The sequence below is a fragment of the Lotus japonicus genome, chromosome 3 (genome assembly GCF_012489685.1).
Source record: "Lotus japonicus ecotype B-129 chromosome 3, LjGifu_v1.2".
Taxonomy (NCBI): domain Eukaryota; kingdom Viridiplantae; phylum Streptophyta; class Magnoliopsida; order Fabales; family Fabaceae; genus Lotus; species Lotus japonicus.
Window position 1 is genome coordinate 38069021 of NC_080043.1, and position 23792 is coordinate 38092812.

Consider the following 23792-nt stretch of genomic DNA (forward strand, 5'->3'; position numbering starts at 1 on the left):
CTTCTTAGGAGAGAACGTTTTTAATTTAGGTTTTCATTAGTATTTCTTCCCTTTTATTTTTTTTTTGTATTTTTTTTTGTAATTTTTAGACATGATATTAAATTTATTAATATTTTTTTGTTACAATTAAATTTATTAATATAATATATTTATTAAATTATAAAAAATAATTAGGTAAATAGGCAAGCATAATAGGCTTTTTTGTAAGCCTAGACCTAGCCTTTTTAACTAATTAAGCTTTTTAAAAAGCTTAAGTCTGACATTTTTAGCAAATAAGCCTTGCATAGGCCCGACCTTTGGTAGGCTAGACCGTAGGCCCTTGACGAGCCGTCTGACTTATTTCCACCTCTACACCTAACTCAAGCATTAAGTCACATGCATTAAATGTATTAAATGACAAGAATTAAATGCATTAAATGCAATAGACGTGTCTATGACACCATCGTAGTGGTATTCTATTTCAAGAGCTTGAAATATTTATTACATCAAGATCAAGTTACACATATATGTTAACTGAATAATTAATTATGACATGATATATATATATATATATATAGTTATATCATGTCATAATTCTTTTTTTAAAACTACATGTCTTAATATTTATCAGAGAATATAGATATAGACTACGGAGTATAGCTCATATAACATTTAATTCGAGTTTACCTACATATCACCTAACTCAAATATTAAGTTACATGCATATGTATTAAATGACGTGAATTAAATGCAATAAATGCGATGGATGTATCTATGATGCAATTGTAATTTTATTCTATTTCAAGAGGTTTAAGTTTTTATATATTGAGTTTTTTTTTTTTTGAAAAGGAGTTAGATTTCACATGAAACTGTGATTTTACCAACAAATTATATATTTCACACATTAAAAGTGAAGAAGGAAATAATATAAGGATAACACGAATATGTTTATGAGTAACATTAAAATCAATTCCCTAAATATTTCCATACAATTCATTCATTAATTACCACTCAATTTCAAGATTTTGTTCAACCATAGCAATTTTTAGCGTTCTCACTCTGCCTATAAATAGGGAGTGAGAAGGAGTGGTGTTGCCATTGTAAGTCAAGCTATAGATTTTCTTTGAAAGTCAAGCTAAGTTATGATAATGAAAGTTTCATTGAAAATGATGTTGAAGTTGGTGGTGTTGCTTGTTGCCATTGCAAGTGCTGAGATGAGAAACATAGAGGAGACTGAAAGCGTACACAACAACACAGAAAATGCTGCACAAGGCGTGGTTGGAAGTACTGCACAGGGGATTATGGCAAGGGTTCCGTTTACGGATCTAAAATTTGCCATCCCCTTGCCCCCATATTGCTGCCCAAAGAGGCACTTCATATGTTGCCCCCATTGAATATTGTTAAATTACAATGAATGAATGTAGAATTCCTTATATATAGTACTCCATGAATAAGAAGCCTTTTTCGGAGTTAGATAAGTTTATATGATTCCTTTTAATCATTTATGCCAAATTTTATTTATTAATTTCTTTGCACTGGCATTGCTTCTTCTCATCACAAACCCCTGGTATAGCAGATGCTTAATTTTTTCTCAACAAATTGAACCTCAATCCAATGCTTGTCGCCAAGGTGCGTGTGATGTCTTGGATTGGTGCTTTGGCCCCATGATCTTCAAGATCTCCATGACCCAATTTCGCATTTGCACCCTTATTCCAAGTGTAAACTTCGAACAATAACTAAGGCAAAAAACAGAGGACAAAATCTCCGAAATCAGTGAGGGGGTAGTTGTGGTGGGGGAGGTGGGTGGAAAGGGAGGTGAAGGGACGGTCGGTGGTGGGGAAGGGGGTGGTTTTGGGGGAGAGGGAGAGAGGGTGGTGGTGGTGGGTTACAGAGATGGGGAGAAGGGAACAAATTATCTCCTAACCCTTATCACTTGAGCTAACATTCGGAGACATGATTCACCAAACCATTTTTTATAGGCAAATGTTAGTTGTTAGAAGTGTTAGTAAATTAATCCCTCATCCGGGTTCGAACCCGGGACCATTCACTCTTTACCTCACGCAACCCTTATGTCTCTAGCTCTTACCACTTGAGCTATCTTCCGGGAACTGATTCACCCAACCATACTCATTCATCCAACCATGATTCACCCTAATTTCAAAAAATAAATAAACCATGATTCACCCTTTCAATTCAATGTATATGTAGAAGTTTTACATTGAAATCAAAAAAATTATAGGCTTAAATGTGTCTCAGGTCCCTCTATTTTAGGCCTCCTTTGGTTTAGGCCCGCCATAAGTTTGTTTTTTGTTGGAAAACACCCTTAACTGAAAATTAATAGTTGCTTTTAGTCCCTACTGTCAAAATTCATTAAAAAAAATATGATTCAGCAGACGGAAGCTGATGTGGACATTTGCCACCTCATCAGGTGGGCCACAAGGTACTGACGTGGAAATTAGAGAAATTTGAAAATGTGAAAATATCATGGTTGTAAAAACCAGACCAGACCGGCCGGTTCAACCGGTTAGACCGGGAACTGGACCCCTTGCCGGTCCAAAGCACCCACAGAACCGCCTATGTTGAAAACCGTTGGTGAACCGTCCAAACCGGCGTTGAACCGTTCGAACCGGTAAAAACCGGCCGGTTGGCGGTTTTTGCCGGTTTTTTGTTTTTTTGTTTTTTTTTCCGTTTTTGGCATAATGGGCTCGGCCCATGCCCAATATTTGGATTCAAAAAAAAAAGGAAACCAGAAGGTTTTGAAAGTAAATAAAAAAAAAAAGAAAAAGAAAATAGAAACGTTTCCACCTCTGTGCTTCATGCTCAAAATCATCAACCCTAGTCACCCATCTCCGCCCACCGCCGTGCACCTCTCGCCGCCGTGCTCCGCCTTCTGCCGCCACTGCTGTTCCTGGTGAGTATCCACTCATATCCATTCTAAATTGAAAGAAACGGTGGTGATGGTGATGAATGAACATGATCAAAATTCATCATATCATAAAGCCTCTTCTCTCTTTTCTTTTCTTTACTCTTCAATTTATGAGGAGTGGGGCTATCTTTTTCACCGTACCTCTTTAATTGCCCACTAGCTTAGTCTTGCATCATGAGCCCCTGGTATGAAGTTGCAGAGACAAGTACAAAGGGAAAGCAAATTAGAAAAGTCGTTTCCTGTGCAAGGGTGTAACTGGTTGGTGGGTTCTTATAAAAGAAGATGCGTGTGTTGTTGGTGTTTGAGAATCAGTTTGTGTTGGTTTTTTGAGAATCAGTGGTTTTTTACTTTTAATAAAACCAAAACCACACAGAAGCAAAGGATGGCAGTTTTTTTTTTTTGACGTTAAATAAGGACTTCATTCAATTGGAAAAGAAAGGAGGGGAAACCAAGCAATCATCTTACAGAATTTTACTACCGTGTATGATGATTGTTTTTTTTTTTTTGATAGATGATTGCTAATGTTGTTTGTTTGTGTTGTTGTGAGTGGAAATTTTGGATAATAGATATTGTTAATGTTATGTATTGTTACTTTTAAACCTACTATTTTGGTGTGTACTAATTTTAATTTTGACAAGTAATTTTCATTTGAAATATGAAGTTGTGGATATTTTTTTTATTCAACATTACCTTATATATTATCTATTTATTTAAAAATAATATTTTTTAATTTATAACGGCAAAACCGGTTGGACCACGGTTGAACCAGTGAATCTTGAACCGGTACCCTCACCGGTTTCATCACCGGTCCGATTCTGATAACCTTGGAAAATATGCTCTCAAGTGGGATTGAAGTCCAGACCTTTAGGTTAAAGGACACTAAATATACGACTAAGCCAAATGAACTTTAATTATTTTGTCCACGATAACTTATCTAATGAGGTTTTTCTTTCTTCCTTCCCCATACTTCACGTGTTCTTCATCATCACTCAAACATCCAGACATTTCTAGCATCTTCAATGTCCAATTCCAGAAGAAAAAAAAATTTCCAGAAATTCTTCAAATTCAATTATTTTTTTCCGAATCATCCAACCTTATAGAGAAATCATTCAAACTCAACCACAAACCCAAAGATAAGAATAGATCTGGAAAAATAAATCTAACAGTTCAAACACGCTTCTTCAACAAGCACCACCACCTGAGCATTCTCGGCCACCGTCGACTTTTTCTCCTCGGCGGCTTCTCTTCCGCGGGCTTCTTCTCTCCCGTGGGTGCCATTACGAATTGGGATTGGAAGAAATTTAGGGTTTCAAATTGGAATTGAAATCCTAAATTGGAAAACAAAATTGGGGTTTGGTTGCTTGAAGGGTTCACTTTTTCTTGTTCTTATTGCAGGTTTAGGTATAACAAGAAGGGTGTTGCATTTCAGGGTTTGTTACTGGTTTGGAAATTTGGAAGAACATGTGGAAGAACATAAAAGGTTTATAAATTTAATGCAGCTCATTGGTAAAGATAGCATATATTTTGTGTGAGGTCCCGGGTTCGAATGAGCATGGGACATTATTTTGGATTTTTAACATTATGCTTACGTGGCAAGACTGATGACATGGTTTGATGACTTGACTTGCCACGTCATCCTTCGTTAGAAGACTAACTTTTTTGTAACGGCAGAGACCTAAATCACCCAATTATTTTGCTTTTGAGGGTGTATTTCAAAGAAATTTTTTTGTAAGGGCTTTAACCAAAGTACCTCTATTTTAGACGAACAACAAACATATTTAAGCCAAAATTATACGACATAATGCAAATTGTTACATTCATTTGTTATTTAAATTAGATATAATTGTATTTTAATATGCTGGAAAATAAGGCAATTTCTCAAGTATCCTTTCAAATTAGAAGGGTTTATATCTTTTGCTTTGATTTATTATGATATTATTTGCCATAATTTTTTAAATTCGGAACTTGGTCCTTAATTGTCAAAATAATGAACTTCAGAGTACTGAATCCTTTCATTTTCGAGCGTACTTTAGCAATGCTCAGAAAATAATTTGGTTGTCGATGTAAAAAAGGTTTACAATGACAGTATATCTACTGTTATCTCTTTTTTATATCATAAATAAAGTAAAATAAAAATCACAAAAAAGAGAAATATCAACAAAAATATGATTGGTATTGTTATATTCTCACAACTGACAGCCATACAACTAATTTATTCGAGACTTTGAGATTACATTAAGTGAGTTGATCTCTCCAAACAAAGTTCTCACCATACATACCACCAAGAGATCAAACCCTCAGAAAAAATTAAGATTAAATATTTTTATAAAACTTTTTACACTTTCATTACATATAATTAAATTTGTATTATATTATAGGTACTAGTTTGGCGTGACAATGTCATGATTAAAGTGGTAATTCCACTTTTCATGTAAGCATTAACTGACGTATGGTTTTTTTTTAAGTATCTGGCATATAGCTGAATGTTCGATTTGTGTCACAATATGGGTCATTTCATTTTATTAATCATATATCCAACGGTTTGGAAAAACCTTTCTTATATTGTAGTCCACCATGAACCACTAAAGACTATGGTGGACGGGGCCAGGCTAAACTTTGCCAAAAAAATGGGGGAAGATTTGTTCGAGGGGCTATAGGGCTTTGATGGGAAAGAATGTAGGAGTTAAGAAAAGGAAATGAAGGTGGGAGGAACGAGGCGACAGGTAGCTGCCACCATGGTCACATGGTGGTGGCTCCGTCGTGGTGTTGTGAAAGGGCTCTGCAATGAAGGTGAAGGAGGAAGACAAATAGTGAGGAGGTTAATTTTTTTTAATTGGAGGGTTTTTCCTCAAGATGATTTGAGCCATTCAAAAAATTTATTCATGTATCCTATGATTAGAAAAGTTTTTATACGTTGTGGTGCACCCACAGACCACTAAAGACCATAGTGAACTAGGACTATGCTAGACTTTACCTCATTTTATGTATAGTATGATAGTATAAAATTGAGGGAAAATGTAAAGTGGTAGAGGAGGGTTGGTGCGCATCTTTCTTGTTTAAGGCTCGTTTGATGGTCAGGATAGGATAAGAGCATGATAGGATAAATGATTGGATAAGGACATGATATGATAAAAGCAGGATAGACTCTTATCCTATCATGCGTTTGAGGTGGACAAGATATTGATAGGATATGATAAAAACAATGAAAAATGCATCGAATTTTCCTTTGAAATAAAAAATTCATAATATTCATAAACTGATATCCTATCATGTCAGGATAATTTCTATCCTAAATCCCCCCTCATGATAACATTTACACATGATAGACAGGATAGGGTAAGGGACATGATATTGTTATCCTATACTGCTGACGCAACAAACAACACATTACAGCATGATAGGATTATTGTTATCATATCTTGTCTGCTTATCCTGTCCACCAAACTGCTCCTTAGTGTAATATTTTTTCTAAATTATAGTGACTATAAGAAAAAACCGCTCTACTAGGGTTTCACGAAAACGTTTCTTCAGGGAAAACCTTTCGTGGTGCATCAGCAGCGTTCCTCTACCAGGGTGCAGCCGCTCCTGGCCGCCTGTTCCGTCCTATTGTGTCGGTCCTCATTGTGCTTTCTCGTCGTAGCCTCTGTTTTGTACTCTGTTTCTCTGTTCGTGCTCTGTTTCTCGGGTTGTTTCTCTGGTTCGTTTGTGCAGTTCCTTCTCTAGTGGTGCTCTAGCTGTTCAGTGGTTGAGAGATGAGGTTTCGTGTTCTCCTTGGGCATGCGAGAAGGAGGAGGTTGGAGTAACGTCGTCTTGTATCCATGCATAACGCGACATCCTCATCTTCCTGCAATCTGTTTCACTCGCCACTGCTTGAGGTGCAACCCGTTTTGACCATTTCACAGGGTGGCGATTTAGATGGTGAGAGCATGGCTATTGATGGTGCAGGTGGTTCCACAACAGTAAATGGTGATGGTAGTGCGCAGGTAGTGGACGTTCGTCTTGTCGAACCAGCGGTGATTGATCTTATGGATGGCGACAGCGCTGATGGTGGTTCTTTATTTGTTAAAGGGATTTTAGATGCGGTGAATTATGCATAGATAAAAGCATTATTCACTCGATGGGGAACAGTGAGGAGCGTATGTGTTCAGCTGCGCCGAAAACTAGGTATGTGGACTCGTTTTGAGTTTGTGCATATGGTTTCTAAGGTTGATGCGTGCAAGGCCAAAGCTATGCTTGATGGTTAGCGGATAGGTGGGTCTTCGTGTCTGTTTCGGTAACAAAGGTCCCACGTCCTAAGCGAGGGGTGGTTCATTGTGCCTCTGATTTGATGTTTGAGAGTGTTCGTGTGGCGTCGTCGAGGAATGGTTTGGAGCATCAGTATGATGACGGGGTGGCTGATGAGGTGACACGTTTGATTAGAGATGACGTAACAGGGTGTGACCAATCTGATGGGGTCGATGATGCGGTGAGGACAGTGATTGTGTTTCGTCAAGTGCTTTTGTGTCTTTGCGGGAGGAGAGTCGTGGCACTCCTTTCATTCGCGTTGTTGATGGTCAGGGCCCGGCGTATCAAAGTTTTGTCGATGGGATTCTAAAGTTTGCTAGGACGGAAGATAAGGTGTGTAATTTGGATGATGAATGGGTCTGCAGATTGTGCGGAAGTGATTCGTGCTATTGCTCGGAATTTTGAAATGAAGATGCATGCTCTATGGTTGCCACCGGATTACGCTCCCTCAATTGCAAGTGTAGGGCTTGAGGGTGCTGTTTCTAGTTCTGATTTCGTTGTGCGTGATGATGGTACGCTCGAAACAGAGCCTGACGATGCTATCATGCTTGACGCCAATGGGTTATATTCGGTGGTTCCTATCGTCTCTCCTGATCAGTGCACTGTGTCGATTCCTTTAGGGGTTGTATTCTCTCGTTTCAATGTGTTGACACGAGAGGAGCAGCCGGCGGGGACGGGGGTCAGTGATGTTGATGTTGATATGGTGAGGCCTGTACCTTCTGGGGGATCGGGTCGGAGAGGTAGGGGTCGGCCTAGGATAATATACAAGGGGAGAGGTCGCCACAAGAAGAAGAAGGATCTTCAGGTCTTGATAACCGAGGATAGTGACATGCTGGATGTGTTAGAATCACCGGTAGATGTTGAGGAACGTGTGCTTCCGGTCACGGAACAGAATCCTGATTGCATTTTTGAGAGGGCGCGGGGCATGTTGGAGACGAGGAAATTCTGTGGGCTTGTGTTTTCTGGTACAGACGAGGAGGCTCTTGAAGCTTGTGTAGAGTATCTCAAGGCTACTCATCCAAGGAAGTATGGAGTGTCTGGTAGTATGCGTTGATTGATTTGTGTGGTTTCGATTTTCGTTTCTTTAGCTATCTTTTTTGTATTGTATCTTGTAGGTTGGCGTATTCAATAAACTCTTTTGCGTATTCAATAAACTCTTTTGCTTTCTAAAAAAAATTCTAAATTACCAAACTAGCATAGAATTTAAAATATTTATGGAATTAGTGTAAGCCGTAAGTTAACTCAATAATACATAGACTTTAATTGCTAATTATATGGCTTATAAAAATAGCAAAATGCATTTACAAATAATAAAAATTTATTTACCATAATACAATGATAAGTTACAGTAATACTCACTGCTTTAGAGCATCTAAATTGCTCGGCATCTTCCAAGCCAAACAGTGCCCCTAATTCGGAGTTGTTATACTTACTACTTAGCATCTCCAAATTAGCACTACTAGGCCAGCATGTTAAGCCATTAGCAAATGATGTACGTCACCAATAAATTTACACTGACAAATATAGATAAAATACATACTCATGCATCAAACAAATCATGACACAATGCACCCAACAATACTAAATTGTGCTAATATTATGTGTATAAATTGTGGAATAAGGCAAATGTAAATTTAGATAATGACTTAAGAGTCTTTGTTCATTTACTTACTTGGTTGTTTAAACCACCACAATCCCTTTTTTTTTGAATAGCACAATCCCATTTTAAAATTGCAACAAAAGTGCTTTATTTTAAGTGGAGATTAAATCTAAATCAGTTCCCACATTATCACATATGCCCATGTGGCAAATGCTGCCATATACTTTGGTTTGACATTTTTGTAATGAGAGTTCACGCCAAGGCTAAAGTCATACTATTTTCAAAAAATGAGGATTTAAATGAGGCATTTCGAAATGCAGGGACTAAAATTAAAACTCGCACCGAAAACATATTTAAGCCAGACAAAATATTTGCAATCACATCCTAGTCAGAAATTATTACTCCAGCTCCCCATTGCTAGAGATATACAACATGAGGAACGAGAGCTAGATATTCCATCAAAATTTGATCTTGAAGGCATCCTTGAATGGAACACCGATGGGATGGCTTAACATCAGTTTATTAGAAAAATGAAATGAAATGATCATGGTAAGAAAAGTGGAAATAAAGAGTGAAAGCACAGTAAAACTGTTAATTGCAGGATTCAATGTGGAATATTAAAAGGTTGGTGGGATGATTATTTAACTCAAGCTTATTTTTCAACAAATTCAAACATCAGTAAAAACTAAAGGGTTAATAATCAACCAATTGCAAAGGTTATTTTGAATAGCTCAAAATTTTATTGGATGTAACAATTTTTTTAGAAAAGAACCTCAGCAACATTACATTACTTAATGATTAGAGAGAAAAGGACAAGGAAGGCAAGAAATAAAGATCAAAATCAATCTCATTAGCATGGGTGGCTGTTTCCTATACCATTTTCCCCCCATTTTACAATGCAATATTACGTAGTACAAATTGTTATACAAAAAATCTATTTTCCTATACAATCTCATTTGTTCTTTTGGATACACAAGAAAATAATGAAACTAATTTCACGTACAACAGCCTCTCAGGGAGTGAAGTTTGGATAAATCCCTATTTTATATTCTGCAAACTCCATTCCCAATTTGATAGACTCCTTTATTGTCTCCAATGCATAAAATAATAGCAGGCAGGAAGTAACACATGATTTGATCAGCACAAAAGAAGTTAACGTAGGATAGATTTGGTGCTATTGTTTCTTGGCCTGCAGAAATTACAAAATCACGTGTATAGATAGGAGATTAACAAATGATATTATACTGGAAATAGGAAAAAAAGAACAGGAATGCATACACACTCTCACAAATAAGGACACTATGATTAACAAAGGGAGACATGAGCAGGAGTTACCAAAATAGAGAGACATCACATATTTTGTTCAAAAAAATTATTGTATTGATCTATGCTAAAGCAGCAGTGCTTTTCCCCTTCAAGGATGTAACCAAACACAACCATATTCATATATGTATTTTGGAAGTAGAGGGATCGAAGGAAAGATGCATCATGATGAGATCAGTTATTCTTTTGCTTCCTTCTTGTGCAATGAGTGATGATTTGGTCACACAGGTTAATATGCACAGATTCAAATGGTATGACTAGAACAGCCATAGTAACTATAAGAGAGCAAAAATAAAAACAAAGAATAATTTAAGAAAGGAAATGTTGAGATAGATGCAAGGCAAGATAATGAAATGGGAAAAAAAAAAACATTTTCATGTTTTGCATCCTGATCACTGTAATTAAAAGATCAATGATTAGAACTTGGAAAAAAGATATTATAGATAACCAGTCTAATGTATTGGAGAATATGATGAGGTCTCAAACTAATCAAAGTTCATGGCATACACACCGAAAATGACAAACTCTAGAGAGTTAATGGCAATTGATTTTCAAATTTTAACAGTGACACTAGGCACTAGCATGTACCTTCTAGCATGGTAGTTTACCTATGATTTTGTTTGCTTTTCCTCCCATTATATGGAAATATGAGGATATGAAAAGAGGGTAAATGGCATAGTAGAGAAACACTACCTTTCTCAAGTATTTCTTGTGAAGTTTCATAGCCCCAGAGCAAGCCTTTTTGGCATCTAGATTTCCAGTTGTGTCATTCAATATCTGAGAAAATTCATATCCAAGGTGCAAAGAAGGAATTAAACAGATACAAAAAGCAAAGCAAAACTTGTTAAGGAATATAATGTCTTAAGACACAACTTTCATTATGAAACAAATGCAACCTTGTCACAGCTTGTTCACTAAGTACGGAAAAATAATTTCATTCCTTTTGTATCAAAGCAATTTTTCCTTTTCTTGAACTTAAACTTGAATGTCACAAGACTAACCTTGACAACATCATCCAAGCCTCGCGCTTCATGAAGTAGTTCTGCACTTTTATCTTTCAACACACTAGCAGCAAGGAAAATAGATATAGGAAGAGGAGCTTCAGAATTCTTTGTTCCATTTCTCATATTCGCTCTTTCATACTTTCCGCATTGATGTATTGACTTTGCTTTTCCTTTAGGGCCCTCAGTTTTCTTAGTAGCTGATTGAGGCTCTTCATACATCAAGAACAAGTCAGGATCATATTCTAGAGCCCACATCATCTGGTAAACATTTCAAGCTATTAGTTATCAATCATCATTTTACAAAGATTCCCAAGATACTCCCTTGCAAATAGAAAAAGAAAGGAAATATGATTCCATAAACTGTTTCCATGAGGAAAAATATTACACACACACACACCGTACATATATTATATTAACACAAAGGGAACAATGCAAACTCATCTAGCAAACAGAAGATACTATAAATATATTATCAATAATTTGACCCAATAACTTTTAATATAAAGTAATGTTAACAATCTGAAAGAATAATGATTAATAGCAAAACAGAATTGAAAATCATATCCATACTGAGAGAACAACTACTATACTCAGAGAGTAAATTAATGTTCCTTTGTTCAATAAATGTAATAGAATATATCACAAATAGAGAATCCAAACACACCTCCCAAAGGAACAATGAATCACAAAAGGAGAATTCCCGACGAAACAGAACCATTAGCATCCGAAAAGCAAACAGATAGCCACCTCCACCAAGATGCTCTATGCTCCAAAATGAGAAGACAGCACATTGTTATTTATCATCTCTCAAACATTATATGAAATGTTAATAAAGAAAAGAGAGGGGGTTTATTTAACAACTTCAAATCACAAGATAACAGTGAACAAACCAGTTTCCATTAATAATTTCTCACAATCATCATTTCTTAAAACAACAATCACAACCAAACCATACAATTAAAATCAGAAAATTTTATTCCATATTTGACAAATAAAATACAGCGAAAGTATGTAAGAAAATACCTAAATGTTTGTGAAGTTTTGGATCAATTACTTGAGTAATTGAAGCCAAATTACTTAGTTGAGCCTCCACCCCAACAGAGTTATTAGTGCATCTGAAATTTCCTCGCTTTGAAAAGTCAAGAATATAGATAGTGAGAAATTGAGATAAAGCTGAAAGTCTGAAATACTATTAATAAAATTTGTAATATATATGAAAAAAAATTATAGCAGTTAAGTGTAGAGTTCACTGTTCACCAAGAATGCTTGTGCGCCAACTTGTTGAATAAAATTTCAAACAACTACCATCAATGACAAAGTGTGTCTTTGGATCCCATATGAGTACAATGTGAACGGACTTTCAACTCATTTCGCGAGAGTTCAGTTCACTTTTTTTTCTTGAAGTGCATGTGAAGTCTGTTTGCGTAAGTGCAAATGGATAACCAAACTTATCTTAACCCTCCTAAATACTTATGCTTCTATGTGAAGGCGCAAGAATGGCTTTATTACACCCATAACACACCTCAATGCTTATTTGGAATAATAGGGGACAAAGATGAACTGTTCAACACTAAGTCATGGACGTTCTTCCCCTCTAATACCATCATGTCAATAACCAATTCTCCTAAATAAGTTGTTAGATGAAGGCTCAAGATATGTTTTATCATTTCTCTAGCTATACAAATACATTATAAGCTCACTCGTAATTTTCTACACAGAAGTCCATCTTTCCAATCAGCATAATTTTGTTATATTGGGTAAAGGACCCTGAATGGTTTTATATTATATTTCTAGCACACCCCTCACGCAAGAGCCAACTTGAGCTTGAAGTGCGGACAATGCACAAGCCCACAAACCATGTGCTGATATTCAACCTTTTTTATTAGAATAATGGGGGCAACAAGGATCAAATTCTAGACCAATTGGTCATAGAGGCTTTGATACCATGCCATGAACCAATTGTCCCAAAAGCTAAAGCTCTTGGGTAAGGGACTCCGAATGGTTTTATATTATATTTCTAACAATAAATAAAGGAAATTGTAATTAGTTTCAATATCATAATGAATGGACATCTTAACAAACCCATATGCATTGTGCAACTTAAACGAGAGTTAATTGAGAGTAAAATCAGGGAGAAGCAAACTAGGAATATAAACAAAAAACCCTGTAAAAAAGAAAGAGGAAACTCGAATAACCAAACATTAGATTTTTTTACTAATTCTTAAAAGAAATATTTTCATGAAAAAATGTGCTATAAAGAATTTAATAATCCAATAGAGCATAGAGATGAGATGTTTACAAGTCTGCGCATTAGACGCTCAAAGCACCAAAATGCATCTGCTTCATCATCGAGAAGAATTATCATAGGGGAGCATAGGTCACTCATTCCTGTTCAGAATTGTAAGATGTTAAAACATGAAGCTTAAATTAATTGCAAATGGTGGTTGCAATTATTTCATGCAAGATTGCACGGAAAAAAAGTAGAACTGGACAACTAGTACATAAACGAGTAAATCCTATCATATATATTCTTCTTTTATAGATAAATCCATTAACCTAATTGGTGTTTTCTTCTCTCAAGGTTCAGATTTCTCTACACAGTTCATTTTTCTTCAATGAAAATTAATTTAGAGGTCTTAATTTGACCGAACACTTAAAAAGAGTGATTAAATAAATATGAAGGTGCTGTTATGTGGTTTCAAACCCCAAAAATACTTGAACATAACAAGGTACCATACATTAAATATTCTATGAATATTGGCTTTCCTTTTAATGCCAGGGTTGTTAGGTTAACATTAGGGTCAACAACTAGCCAAATATATTACAGAATAGCGCAAATACATACATGGAATTACCAAATGTATGAAGTTAAGATCTCAGAATTCAAAAAAATATAGTACCGGTCTATATCCAATTATCCAAAGAGACCAAACATGTAATATACATTAAAAACCCACCTTGACCGTAGCCGACATCTTTATCTATCCAAGCATAAAGTGCAAGAACATCCCATAGTTTCGCCAAGTTTTCTTGCTTCTCATAAAAAACCAACGTCCTATCAGTGCGAACCACATCAAGACCTGAAATTTGTTATGTCCAAGAAAACGGTCATTCACACACCATGTGGATTATACTATGACATCTATTATGATGGGATTTTATTTTACTACATGATAATACTTCAAAAGATAACAATAAATTACTACCCATTTAAGGAAATCAAAGTCAAAGCCAACTATGTCATGCCATATAAATCAAATTGCATTTGTACAACTAAACATTCAGGCATAACAGATTTATGAACAAAATAATTCTGGAGCAGGATTTCACCTAATACTTATATGCCTATGAAATAACTAACATACCATAGCCGATATATAATAGACACTGCACGAAAAGAAATTCACGAACCTATTTGATGGAGAGTTAACAACCACTGGACTACTCTCTTGTCCGCCACTGTTTCTACATTACTTGCAGCATTTAAACTTGAAGGCCAATTATTATCTTGAGGAAGAACAGCCAATCCCTCGGCTGAATTTGTTTCTGATAGAACCAATGGCTCTTGAATTGGCTGACCATCTTCACTAATAACAGGTGCTGTGATAAATCTACCACTTCCAACAAGAGGAAACAGTTGGCGGCATTCTTCCTTCCACGTAGCATATTGCATCCTGATGACAAAAACATAAGTGATATTCAAGTAATGATATATTAGATTTAGAGTTCAGAAACAGCAGTTATAAAATTACAGAAGTACTATGTAATTTCCCTTGTTTTATCCTTATATAAAGGATGTGGAAGCAATTCCTCCTTTATTTTTTAAGGACGTGGCATTTTTATTTAATAGGAAAACTAAGGCAGCGACAAAATTCAACGTCATAAAAATTTTAAATGCTCTACAATGCTCTGACCTGTGAGGGTAACAAGGGAGTAAAAACAGAATAGTTATCGAACAAAATAAAAATCTATAAAATGGGAAGATTGATTACCTTCGGCGTTGTCTTATCTGATCTCTTTCCTCAAATGTACTCTTGGGATCATAGCAACCAAGTAGAAATTCCCAAACTTCTCCCCTAATTGATGGATGAACTCCCTATTCAAAAGCTTCAATAAAGTATCCATCAACTCACAATCACATTTACAAACAAATACTTGTCTTTCTACACTTGCCCACACAAGAAAACCATAATCTTGAATAAAATTTAGAGGCATCATAAAACAATAATCAGCACGGCACATCCATTACTCATCATCATGAAGAAAAAATATTACTTATGAAGAAAATGATCACTAGGAGAACTTTCCATGACTACCATCTGTCATTTTTAAATGAGCATGTAGTCATGCATGGACATGTTCAAGTGAATTGAACCAGCATTATTATGATAAAAAAGCAATTACCCCTCTGTAGATTCGGCGCAGAGTCTTGCCTATATCCAGATACCCTTCTGTAGTAAATGCAGCATGCCATTTTCTTGCACTTAGTGTTTTACCAGCCTGGACCACATAATAAAAGAAGTTAAAAATAAAAATACAGTATATACGTATTACAAAATCGGAAATCCAAATAAATGTAAAATTTTCAAGATGAAGAAGGCACAAGATTTTTGTATTGAGGAGTCGGATCATCTAATTGATTTATGTTTGTCTCATAAGATAGAAACCCCACAAGGAAAATTAATCATTTAGTATTTGTCATGATCCTTGGCTAATTACCAAGTGTATTTTATCCATATTCAGATTTAGTTCTCTTAAAAGTTTTAAACTTTTCCAAAATGAAGCAATCAACCAATTCATAACAGCCTATATGCCATTGTATAGTCAAGACATAGTGAAATACAAACAAATCTTAATAATTAATACAACAAGTGTTTTACTTAATCAAGTTCCACGAGATAAATTAAAACCTAAGTGCCCCTATTTCATGCATCTACCATAAGAATCAGGATTTGATCCAAAATAATGTGGACAATCATATAATTTAGAAACGAAACTACATTCAATTTGGCATTCATGATACAGTAATTTCTGTACAATAAACTCCTCTCAGTGAATCAAACTTTATTGATTAAAAGTGATACATGATATGACATTACTGGATTTGAAATTCACAAGAAGCAAGAAATAGAAGATCCTAAAAGCTCAAAATACTTTATTCCTTCAATAAAGGAGCATCACTAAAACACATCATTGTCAACTCTGTAAAGGTCAACAACACATTTCAGATCACTCATAAATGATTTTCAATTATCCAAAATCAACCTATCCCCAAATGAACAAAAGTCCCTTCCACTTGTTAAGCTCAATACAATTTACCTTAGAAAGACAGACAAGCCAGATTAAAAAGGAAAAAAAAAAATACACTAACATCCTCAAATGACCAAACAGAACCTCATATTATTATGCATTGACCAATACCAATTTCTACCAATGCTCATTATGTTCATCTATGAACAAAGATTCTCAGATTAGGACACTCCATAGTGGAAAAAAAATACTGGGGGGAAAGAAAACAGACCTTGATCTTAAATCGAGAAATGGGAACATCAGTGCACTCAGGGCGAATTTCATAGAAAGAATCAGCAGGAACTCCTGGATCTCTCCACATCCCAACCCCACAACAAAAAGCCAGAAGAGCTCTCAAGAAAAACACCAACAAACCAAAAAGCAAAGATTTTTAGTATCAAACAACCTTGCCAGCACCTAAAAGCTGAACCTCTTTGAAAAGATCAACAAGACCCAGATACAAAAACTTGTGAATTGAAGAAATCAAAGGTGACCCAGCTTGAAAGAGTTACAGAGAACAATAAAAAAAATATTTTTTTAACAATTTTGTGTGTAATAATGATTAGTTGTTAGCATCTGCGGCGTTGTGGGGTTGGTAGTGCCGTACGTAGTGGGGATGGTGTGGAGGAAGGTAGTAATGCCCTGTCACGAGGTGGAATAGAAGAGAAGACTCATAAATTCTCACGAAACCTTATTGCATATAGACATAGTACACAAACTTGTGTTTTTCACTTTTTCTATGTTTCTCTTTCATGAATTAGGATTTGTAATTCTAGATGAGAGTCACTTTGCCATTTCCATTAGATAGATTTTTTTCAGTTACTTGATCTTTTACTATATAGATTTGCAATTGCAGTTTCAATATTTTAATTTTTTTTTTGTTACAAAGGAAAATTAATATTTTAATATATATTATCAATATATTTTCAATAAGAAATTAAAGATACTATAAAATAATCACGCTATTAATTACAAAATTTAAATATCAAATGTATAATATCAATTTTAGTTTTAAAATAATATATTTATATATAATATCAACTTTATATAATAATAGTTCTAATAGAGAATAGAGAATTATTATATTAAAATTAAAAATTATACACCAAAAAGTAAAAATTAAAATATTTTGTTGTATAAACCACCTTAAATACTATTTTTATCCCACAACTGACAGTTTTAATATTATATAATTCAGGGGGCTTTGAGATCATGTTAAGTAGATAAGTCTGTTTGAGAAAATCCTTCTCTGTTATAAATGTATGTTTTCTACTAAATTATACAATAAGTTTCTCAATAAATTTACATTTCATTGCATTATAATTCATAATTTATTTCTTAATATAAAAATAATATTTTATTATTTATAAATAATAAAATATTATAAATAACACAAATAAATATGTGCAACACACGGGCATAGTATAATATACATATATCTATATTTCTATATAAGTATTTACTTTTTTTTTTGAAATGATATAAGTATTTACTTGAAATTTACATTGATGTTAATATTAATTTGTCATTTTTTACACTTCATATTAACTATTAATTACGTTCAAAAAAATATTAACTATTAATTAAATATATACACACGTACACATTTAATTATAACATTAGATATTAAAATTAATTTATGAGTATTTTTTTTACGGTATTATAAACATATTAGTTAGTAATCACAAGTGATGTAACCAAAAAAAAAATCACAAGTGGAAAAAAATAGTTGAGAAATATCTAAATAGTACTATAAATGACTAATAAATATTACTATTAAATGAAATATTCATGTAAATAAAAATGAATAAATATTACACATTTTATTAAAAAATATTATAAATTAAATCTATAAATATAATTTGCAACGCGTATTTTCTGGTAATTAGATAAGCAACTTTGTGGAATAAAATATGAAATAAATTGATGAGTGTGATGGATTGGAATTGGCACATACTGGATGGTCAAACACGGGAAGAGCTGGCTGCTGGTGCGAAACAATAAGACCTGGTCGTGACGAATGTCTTATACGCGGAAACTAAAGAGGGATGTGGATATCATGTACTCCCTCCGGTCCTATTTATAAGCATGAAAGAGAAGAAAATTTTTGGTCCTTATTATAAGAACCAAATGAAAGTTTGTGCTTTATTAATTATTTTTTCCAACAATCACTACTACAGAAATGACATTTTGCCACGCCCCAATTGCCACGGTTATAGGCGAAACCGTGGCAAAAGCTCAATTGTCACGGTTATAAGCGGAACCGTGGCAATAGAGTACAATATTTTATTATTTTTTTCTAGGGACCGTGACAATAGACACACTCTCCAACTTTTTTCAGAAGAAAACCCTAAAGCTGTGCAAACCCTCTCCCTCCCACGCTCTATCCCACTCTCCACACTCCATCGACATGTTCCAACGAAGCTCCGATCTGTTCACGTCCCTCTCTCGTTTCCCTGTCCTTCCCTCCCACTCTCCATCGACCCGTTCCCTCTCTCCCACCGGCGCCGCTTGTTCCTGAAAGATGAAAGGAGTATTTTGACGGGATCTTCTCATCCACTCGCGGATCTGGTTCCTCCTTCCCTTCCATCGAAGTCCTTTCCTCTCACGTCCCCCTGTTCTCGGTTCCTGTCCGTGTAGAATCGAATCAATCCAGATTTGATGGATGAGGAGAGAGGTGAGATCAATGGCGAGCGCGGGTACTCGATGGACTCCACGGAATCAAGGTGGGGCTTTGACGCTGATTTGTGATTGAGAGGCCGACGAAACGGTGCTCCTGTGCAGCTGCTTGATTCCGACGAGGAGGATGATGGCACCACCGAGCAGAGACTCATTCGCACTGGTCCTCGAGTTGATTCCTTCGATGTTGAAGCTCTTGACGTCCCTGGTGCTCACAGAAATGACTATGAGGTCCTTCTTTTCTCTCTTTGCCTAATAACCTCTACGAATTTTGCATTTCAATCATGATAATCATTTACAGTGGAATATAGGGTTTTTGTAAGGCTTGTGATTTGTGATATACTTAGTTAGTAATATCTATTTTTTTTGTGATTGGAATCAAGTAGAGTTAGTGACCAGGTTGATTCTGATTTCTGTGTGTTTCAATTTTATGAATTTTGTGATCTTAAGTTGAAATTTCAGATGGAAAAACATTTAATTTTTCTGTGTGTTTGCGCGCGAGTTGCGAGAAGCTCCGCCTAACACCCTCGCATCACCCTTCTCCGTCATGGCCATGGCCAGCCACCACCTCGTCGTCACGCTCTCACTCAATGGTCAAAAGGTTAGTTCACATTGTAATTTCAATTTTAGTTTGTTCGTGACTTTATTTCTTGGAGCTTACATACTGTGCCATTTGATTTTCTCCTTCGTTTTGATTTATGTTATGAATTCAGAGTTTGATTTCATCATTTATCATTTTTTCATTCAGAGCATGGCAATGGACGGTGAATAAGGTGAGCCATTATCTCTCCCTTCTCTATTTGTAGCATGCTCTTTTATTGAGGTTCTTAAATGACATCTGATTTCATTTTGTATTTGGTTTGTGAGTTTCTATTCTACACCTATTATGCGTGCAAGTGTAAGAATAGAAAGCACAGGTCCATGGACGCTTTGAGAAAATAAGCAACAAAAAGTTTAACTTCTTCTACTTCGTTTGAGCGAGCATCGCTGTATGGTTCTAGGAATATTCTTGACCATCACAGAGACATGAGGATGGGCGTAGATAACATGAGCTATGAGGTTATTATTCATCTTACAATCGTTTGTAGTGCTACAATTATTGTTGTTATGTACTTTGAAACATCTTAAATTACTTTGATGATGGGTTTGACTAGGAACTTCTTGCACTTGGTGAGAGGATTGCCCATGTTAACACAGGGTTGTCTGAAGACTCGCTCACCAAGAAACAGTGTAATCTTTCTGGTATGTTTTTATTCATCCATAAATAAATACTTCAGAAGGAAAGCCACTTTAGAGAATATTCTGCCATTGCTTCATTAAAGTGAAATTCGTTTTATTTCAATCGTCATAAAGTGCATGCTGCATTTCATATGTTTAGAAATGGTGGCATTGTGTCATTCCTTTTTTTTTAATAGATTAGCTTTTCATTTTCCTGATTTGTAAATTACTCTTTTTCCTATTCTTTGTGAGTTCTAACGCATGCCTCTTATTTTTCTCATCTGGGTTTTCAGTTTTCATCACTTTGATCAATTTAGTTTCTATATTTTCAGAAGCTGATTTCATCCAAGGTTACTGAATCACCCTTATAAGGCAAGTCTTCATGAGATCAACGAGGAACCCAGTTGCCCATCTCCTTTAATTTTTGATTTCGAGCAGGCAACTCTTGACGAAGAAGATATAAAGGAGCTCATATGGAAGGAGTCTCTGAACTTCTGCTAGGATCAGGTGCAGGAATAATAGTCTTGGCAAAATTGCCTTTTTCTGTCATTATATTCTATGGAATTTCATAATGCATGTTTCGCAAGTTGAGTGGTAAATGATCTACTTCTGTAAAACATGTTTCGCGAGTTGAATAGGTTCTCCCAGACCTGTTTTTTAAACTTGACTGAAAACAAAGTTTTTAGTTTTCTTATCTAAGCAATTTTTTAACATTGTATTTTATTTGTATATTGTTATTTAAGGTTCTTATTTGATCACTGTGTGGCTGAAAACTTGACTGAGAAATTTGCCTTTTTGAGTCCTCATCGAACGGCACATGGGCTGACCAATCAAAGCCAATATTTCGGATGCAATTATGGCAAATGGACACCCAAACCAATTATATCTTGCACCGGTCAATATAGGGTGAGAAATATTGGATGAAATTTGTAAATATTAATTCATAGTTACTTGATTAATTTATATGATTAGCTACTTGATTTATTAATATTATAATTTAACATGTCTTGCTTGTAGGGCACATTGGGTGTTGGTTGTGATCAATGCCACTACAGGGACCTTATTTTACTTGGATCCTATACATGGTAGTTTGAATCAACGCAAAGTCATGAAAGAGATGTTTGATAAGTAAGCTTATATAGATCTACTTGCTATGTTAGTCATGCTATTCAACATATTTAATCATGATTTTTTCATTCAATTTGTTAGTGCAATGATGATCTACCGTGCTAATTGCAATGACAAGAGGATTACATGGTCCAAAGCCAAATGGAATACTATAAAGGTATACAAATTTACATAGCTGAAAACAATTAGATCTAGCTACCAAATCACTGATATATATTACATTTGTTTTTTATAGTGCCCTGCCCAAACAAATTATATAGATTGCGGGTACTATGTACTAAGCTTTCTAAAGGAGATAATTGCGCACAAAAAATCTACAATTCCACAAGCGGTATGGAACTTTGACTAAATTCTTAATTTTTCCTATTTTTAAGTGTGACTCTAAATTTTGTAACTTTTACCATCATTTTGCAGTACTTCTCTGATTGTCAATTTGGCTTTTACGATGAGGATCAACTAAATGAAATTAAAGAAGAGTGGGCTACTTATGTGTTAAAGAATTTTGCCTAGTGTGGGCTATTTGCTTTAATTCCTTGTGAGAGTATGAGCTACTTATGGTATGGAACTGCACTGCATGTTATTTTAGAGTATTTGGTTCAAGCAGTGTACTGTACTGGCTAGTGTTGGCTATTTGGTTTAATTTCTTGTGAGAGTATGTTCTCAACAACAATTAGTATTGTTTTGGACAAATTAGTGTAAATGTATTGTTTTCTTATTCAAGGTTGGAATATTTGAGTAATTTGGCTAGAATATGTGAATCTTGGTGATTTTATGCAATTTATTTTTCAATATAAACGTACTAAAATTTATGCACACACCAGGTAAAAAGAAAAAAATCAAAAATTCTGTAGCAATTTCACAGACCAGGTGTATGACCTATTGTCACGATTACAACCGTGGCAATAGAGGCCACCTATTGCCACGGTTACTTACTCAACCGTGGCAATAGAGGGAACCTATTGTCACGGTTACTCTTTACAAACCGTGATAACAGGCTAATCAATTGTCACGGTTAAATAGGTAACCGTGACAATATATGGCCTCTATTGTCACGGTTAAATAGGTAACCGTGACAATATGTGGCCTCTATTGCCACGGTTACGTTTTGCAAACCGTGATAACAGCCATATCAATTGTCACGGTTCCGCCTTTAACCGTGACAATTGAGCAATTGTCACGCCTTCTATTGTCACGGTTAAACCGTGACGAATGGGCGGTTTTAACCGTGACGAAAAGCCTTTTCTGTAGTAGTGAATACCCTTATTAATTCTATCTACTAAAATATCTCTCCTTAATTATTCTCTTTCTTCCACTATCAAACATTAATAACTACTTCTCGAAATATATATTTTGTTAAGAGAAGTTCAATTGATGATAACAATTGTTAATGCTATTACCAATAGTGTGATTGCCAAGAAGTATTCTTAGTCTTGTTTTAAAAGAATTTGTTACTAATCGTTACATTACCATTAGAAATAATAGCTTCACATTTCTCTCCTCCATGTTCTGCTTCTGAGTGTGTGGCATCAATTTCTGGTGGAGGTGCTGCTACTTCATAAATTCCAGCAGCTTCCGGTTGATTTTCCACATCTTTCTCATATGGTGGCTCATAATTCAAATCAATTTCTAGAGGCATATTAGGTGTATAACAAGACTTAATTTGGTAAGAAAAAGTTTTTTTTGAACGTTTGGTAAGAAAAAGTTGAAGTACAAGAATTGTCTTTGTAAATCACATATTTATACTACCCAGCTTTATGTTGCGCCAAAATATTTCATTTTGTTGCGCCAAAATTTTTACCCTCCAAACTTCAAATTTCAGATGCAAAAAGCAGTAGTAGAATAAATCTTTTCTAGATAGTACGCATGAGAAGTTTAAACACTTTTGAGTAAGCAGCAACCATTAAGGTGGACACACATTGCACTATTGCTGTAGTTATTATGCACCTTGGAAAAAGAATTTAACTTGATTAAGTAGTAAGAGTTTTGAGAAAAGAGATCAATGAAAAAGAATAAAGCTATTAATGATAGAAAGAGGTATAACAAAGGGCGATTTTGGAAGTTTAGTTTAATTTAGGATAAATTTAATGCATTTTAACTAGTTTAACTACATTTCTTAAACTATGTGATTTTTTTTTTGCTGCTTATAAATAGGACCGGAGGGAGTAATAACAAGTTCAATTTCTTGAGATACTATCAAATATTAAAATGAAAGTTCCTCTTTATAGTATTAATTTTCACTCCGAACTAAATCTATATATGTATATGTAAAGCACACTTGAGTTTTTGCATTAAATACATAAGCAAAACTCAAGTGTTGCATATTAAAAACATCCTAACAAAAAAATGTAATAAATATATTAAA

At 35.0% G+C, this 23792-nt stretch overlaps 2 protein-coding genes and 1 long non-coding RNA gene across 6 annotated transcripts; 2 read left to right on the forward strand and 1 right to left on the reverse strand.

Moving 5' to 3' along the window:
* Nucleotides 1-9618: 9618 nt before the first annotated feature.
* On the reverse strand, nucleotides 9619-17105 carry LOC130742388 (rab GTPase-activating protein 22-like). Its single transcript, XM_057594492.1, has 11 exons — nucleotides 16638-17105; nucleotides 15521-15616; nucleotides 15109-15212; nucleotides 14528-14790; nucleotides 14074-14196; nucleotides 13416-13504; nucleotides 12140-12245; nucleotides 11781-11878; nucleotides 11114-11374; nucleotides 10806-10889; nucleotides 9619-9978 (listed from the first exon to the last, which is right to left on the reverse strand). The coding sequence occupies exons 1-11, from the start codon at nucleotides 16725-16727 to the stop codon at nucleotides 9964-9966; spliced, it is 1329 nt and encodes a 442-aa protein (XP_057450475.1). The 5' UTR covers nucleotides 16728-17105; the 3' UTR covers nucleotides 9619-9963.
* A 1604-nt stretch (nucleotides 17106-18709) lies between these two features.
* On the forward strand, nucleotides 18710-20944 carry LOC130742625 (uncharacterized). 4 transcript variants are annotated; one of them, XR_009021231.1, is made up of 6 exons: nucleotides 18711-19315; nucleotides 19547-19685; nucleotides 19833-19857; nucleotides 19952-20143; nucleotides 20239-20326; nucleotides 20635-20944. It is a non-coding gene; the product is annotated as an uncharacterized LOC130742625 (long non-coding RNA). The 4 variants fall into 4 exon arrangements; XR_009021230.1 differs by having other exon boundaries at nucleotides 18710-19315; nucleotides 19798-20143; XR_009021228.1 differs by having other exon boundaries at nucleotides 19833-20143.
* Nucleotides 20945-21147: 203 nt separating this feature from the next.
* LOC130749511 (uncharacterized) lies at nucleotides 21148-22169 on the forward strand. The gene is made up of 5 exons (XM_057602874.1): nucleotides 21148-21208; nucleotides 21320-21430; nucleotides 21512-21587; nucleotides 21666-21761; nucleotides 21845-22169. Exons 1-5 carry the CDS (start codon nucleotides 21159-21161, stop codon nucleotides 21938-21940), a joined length of 429 nt encoding a protein of 142 aa, XP_057458857.1. The 5' UTR covers nucleotides 21148-21158; the 3' UTR covers nucleotides 21941-22169.
* The last annotated feature ends 1623 nt before the right edge of the window (nucleotides 22170-23792 follow it).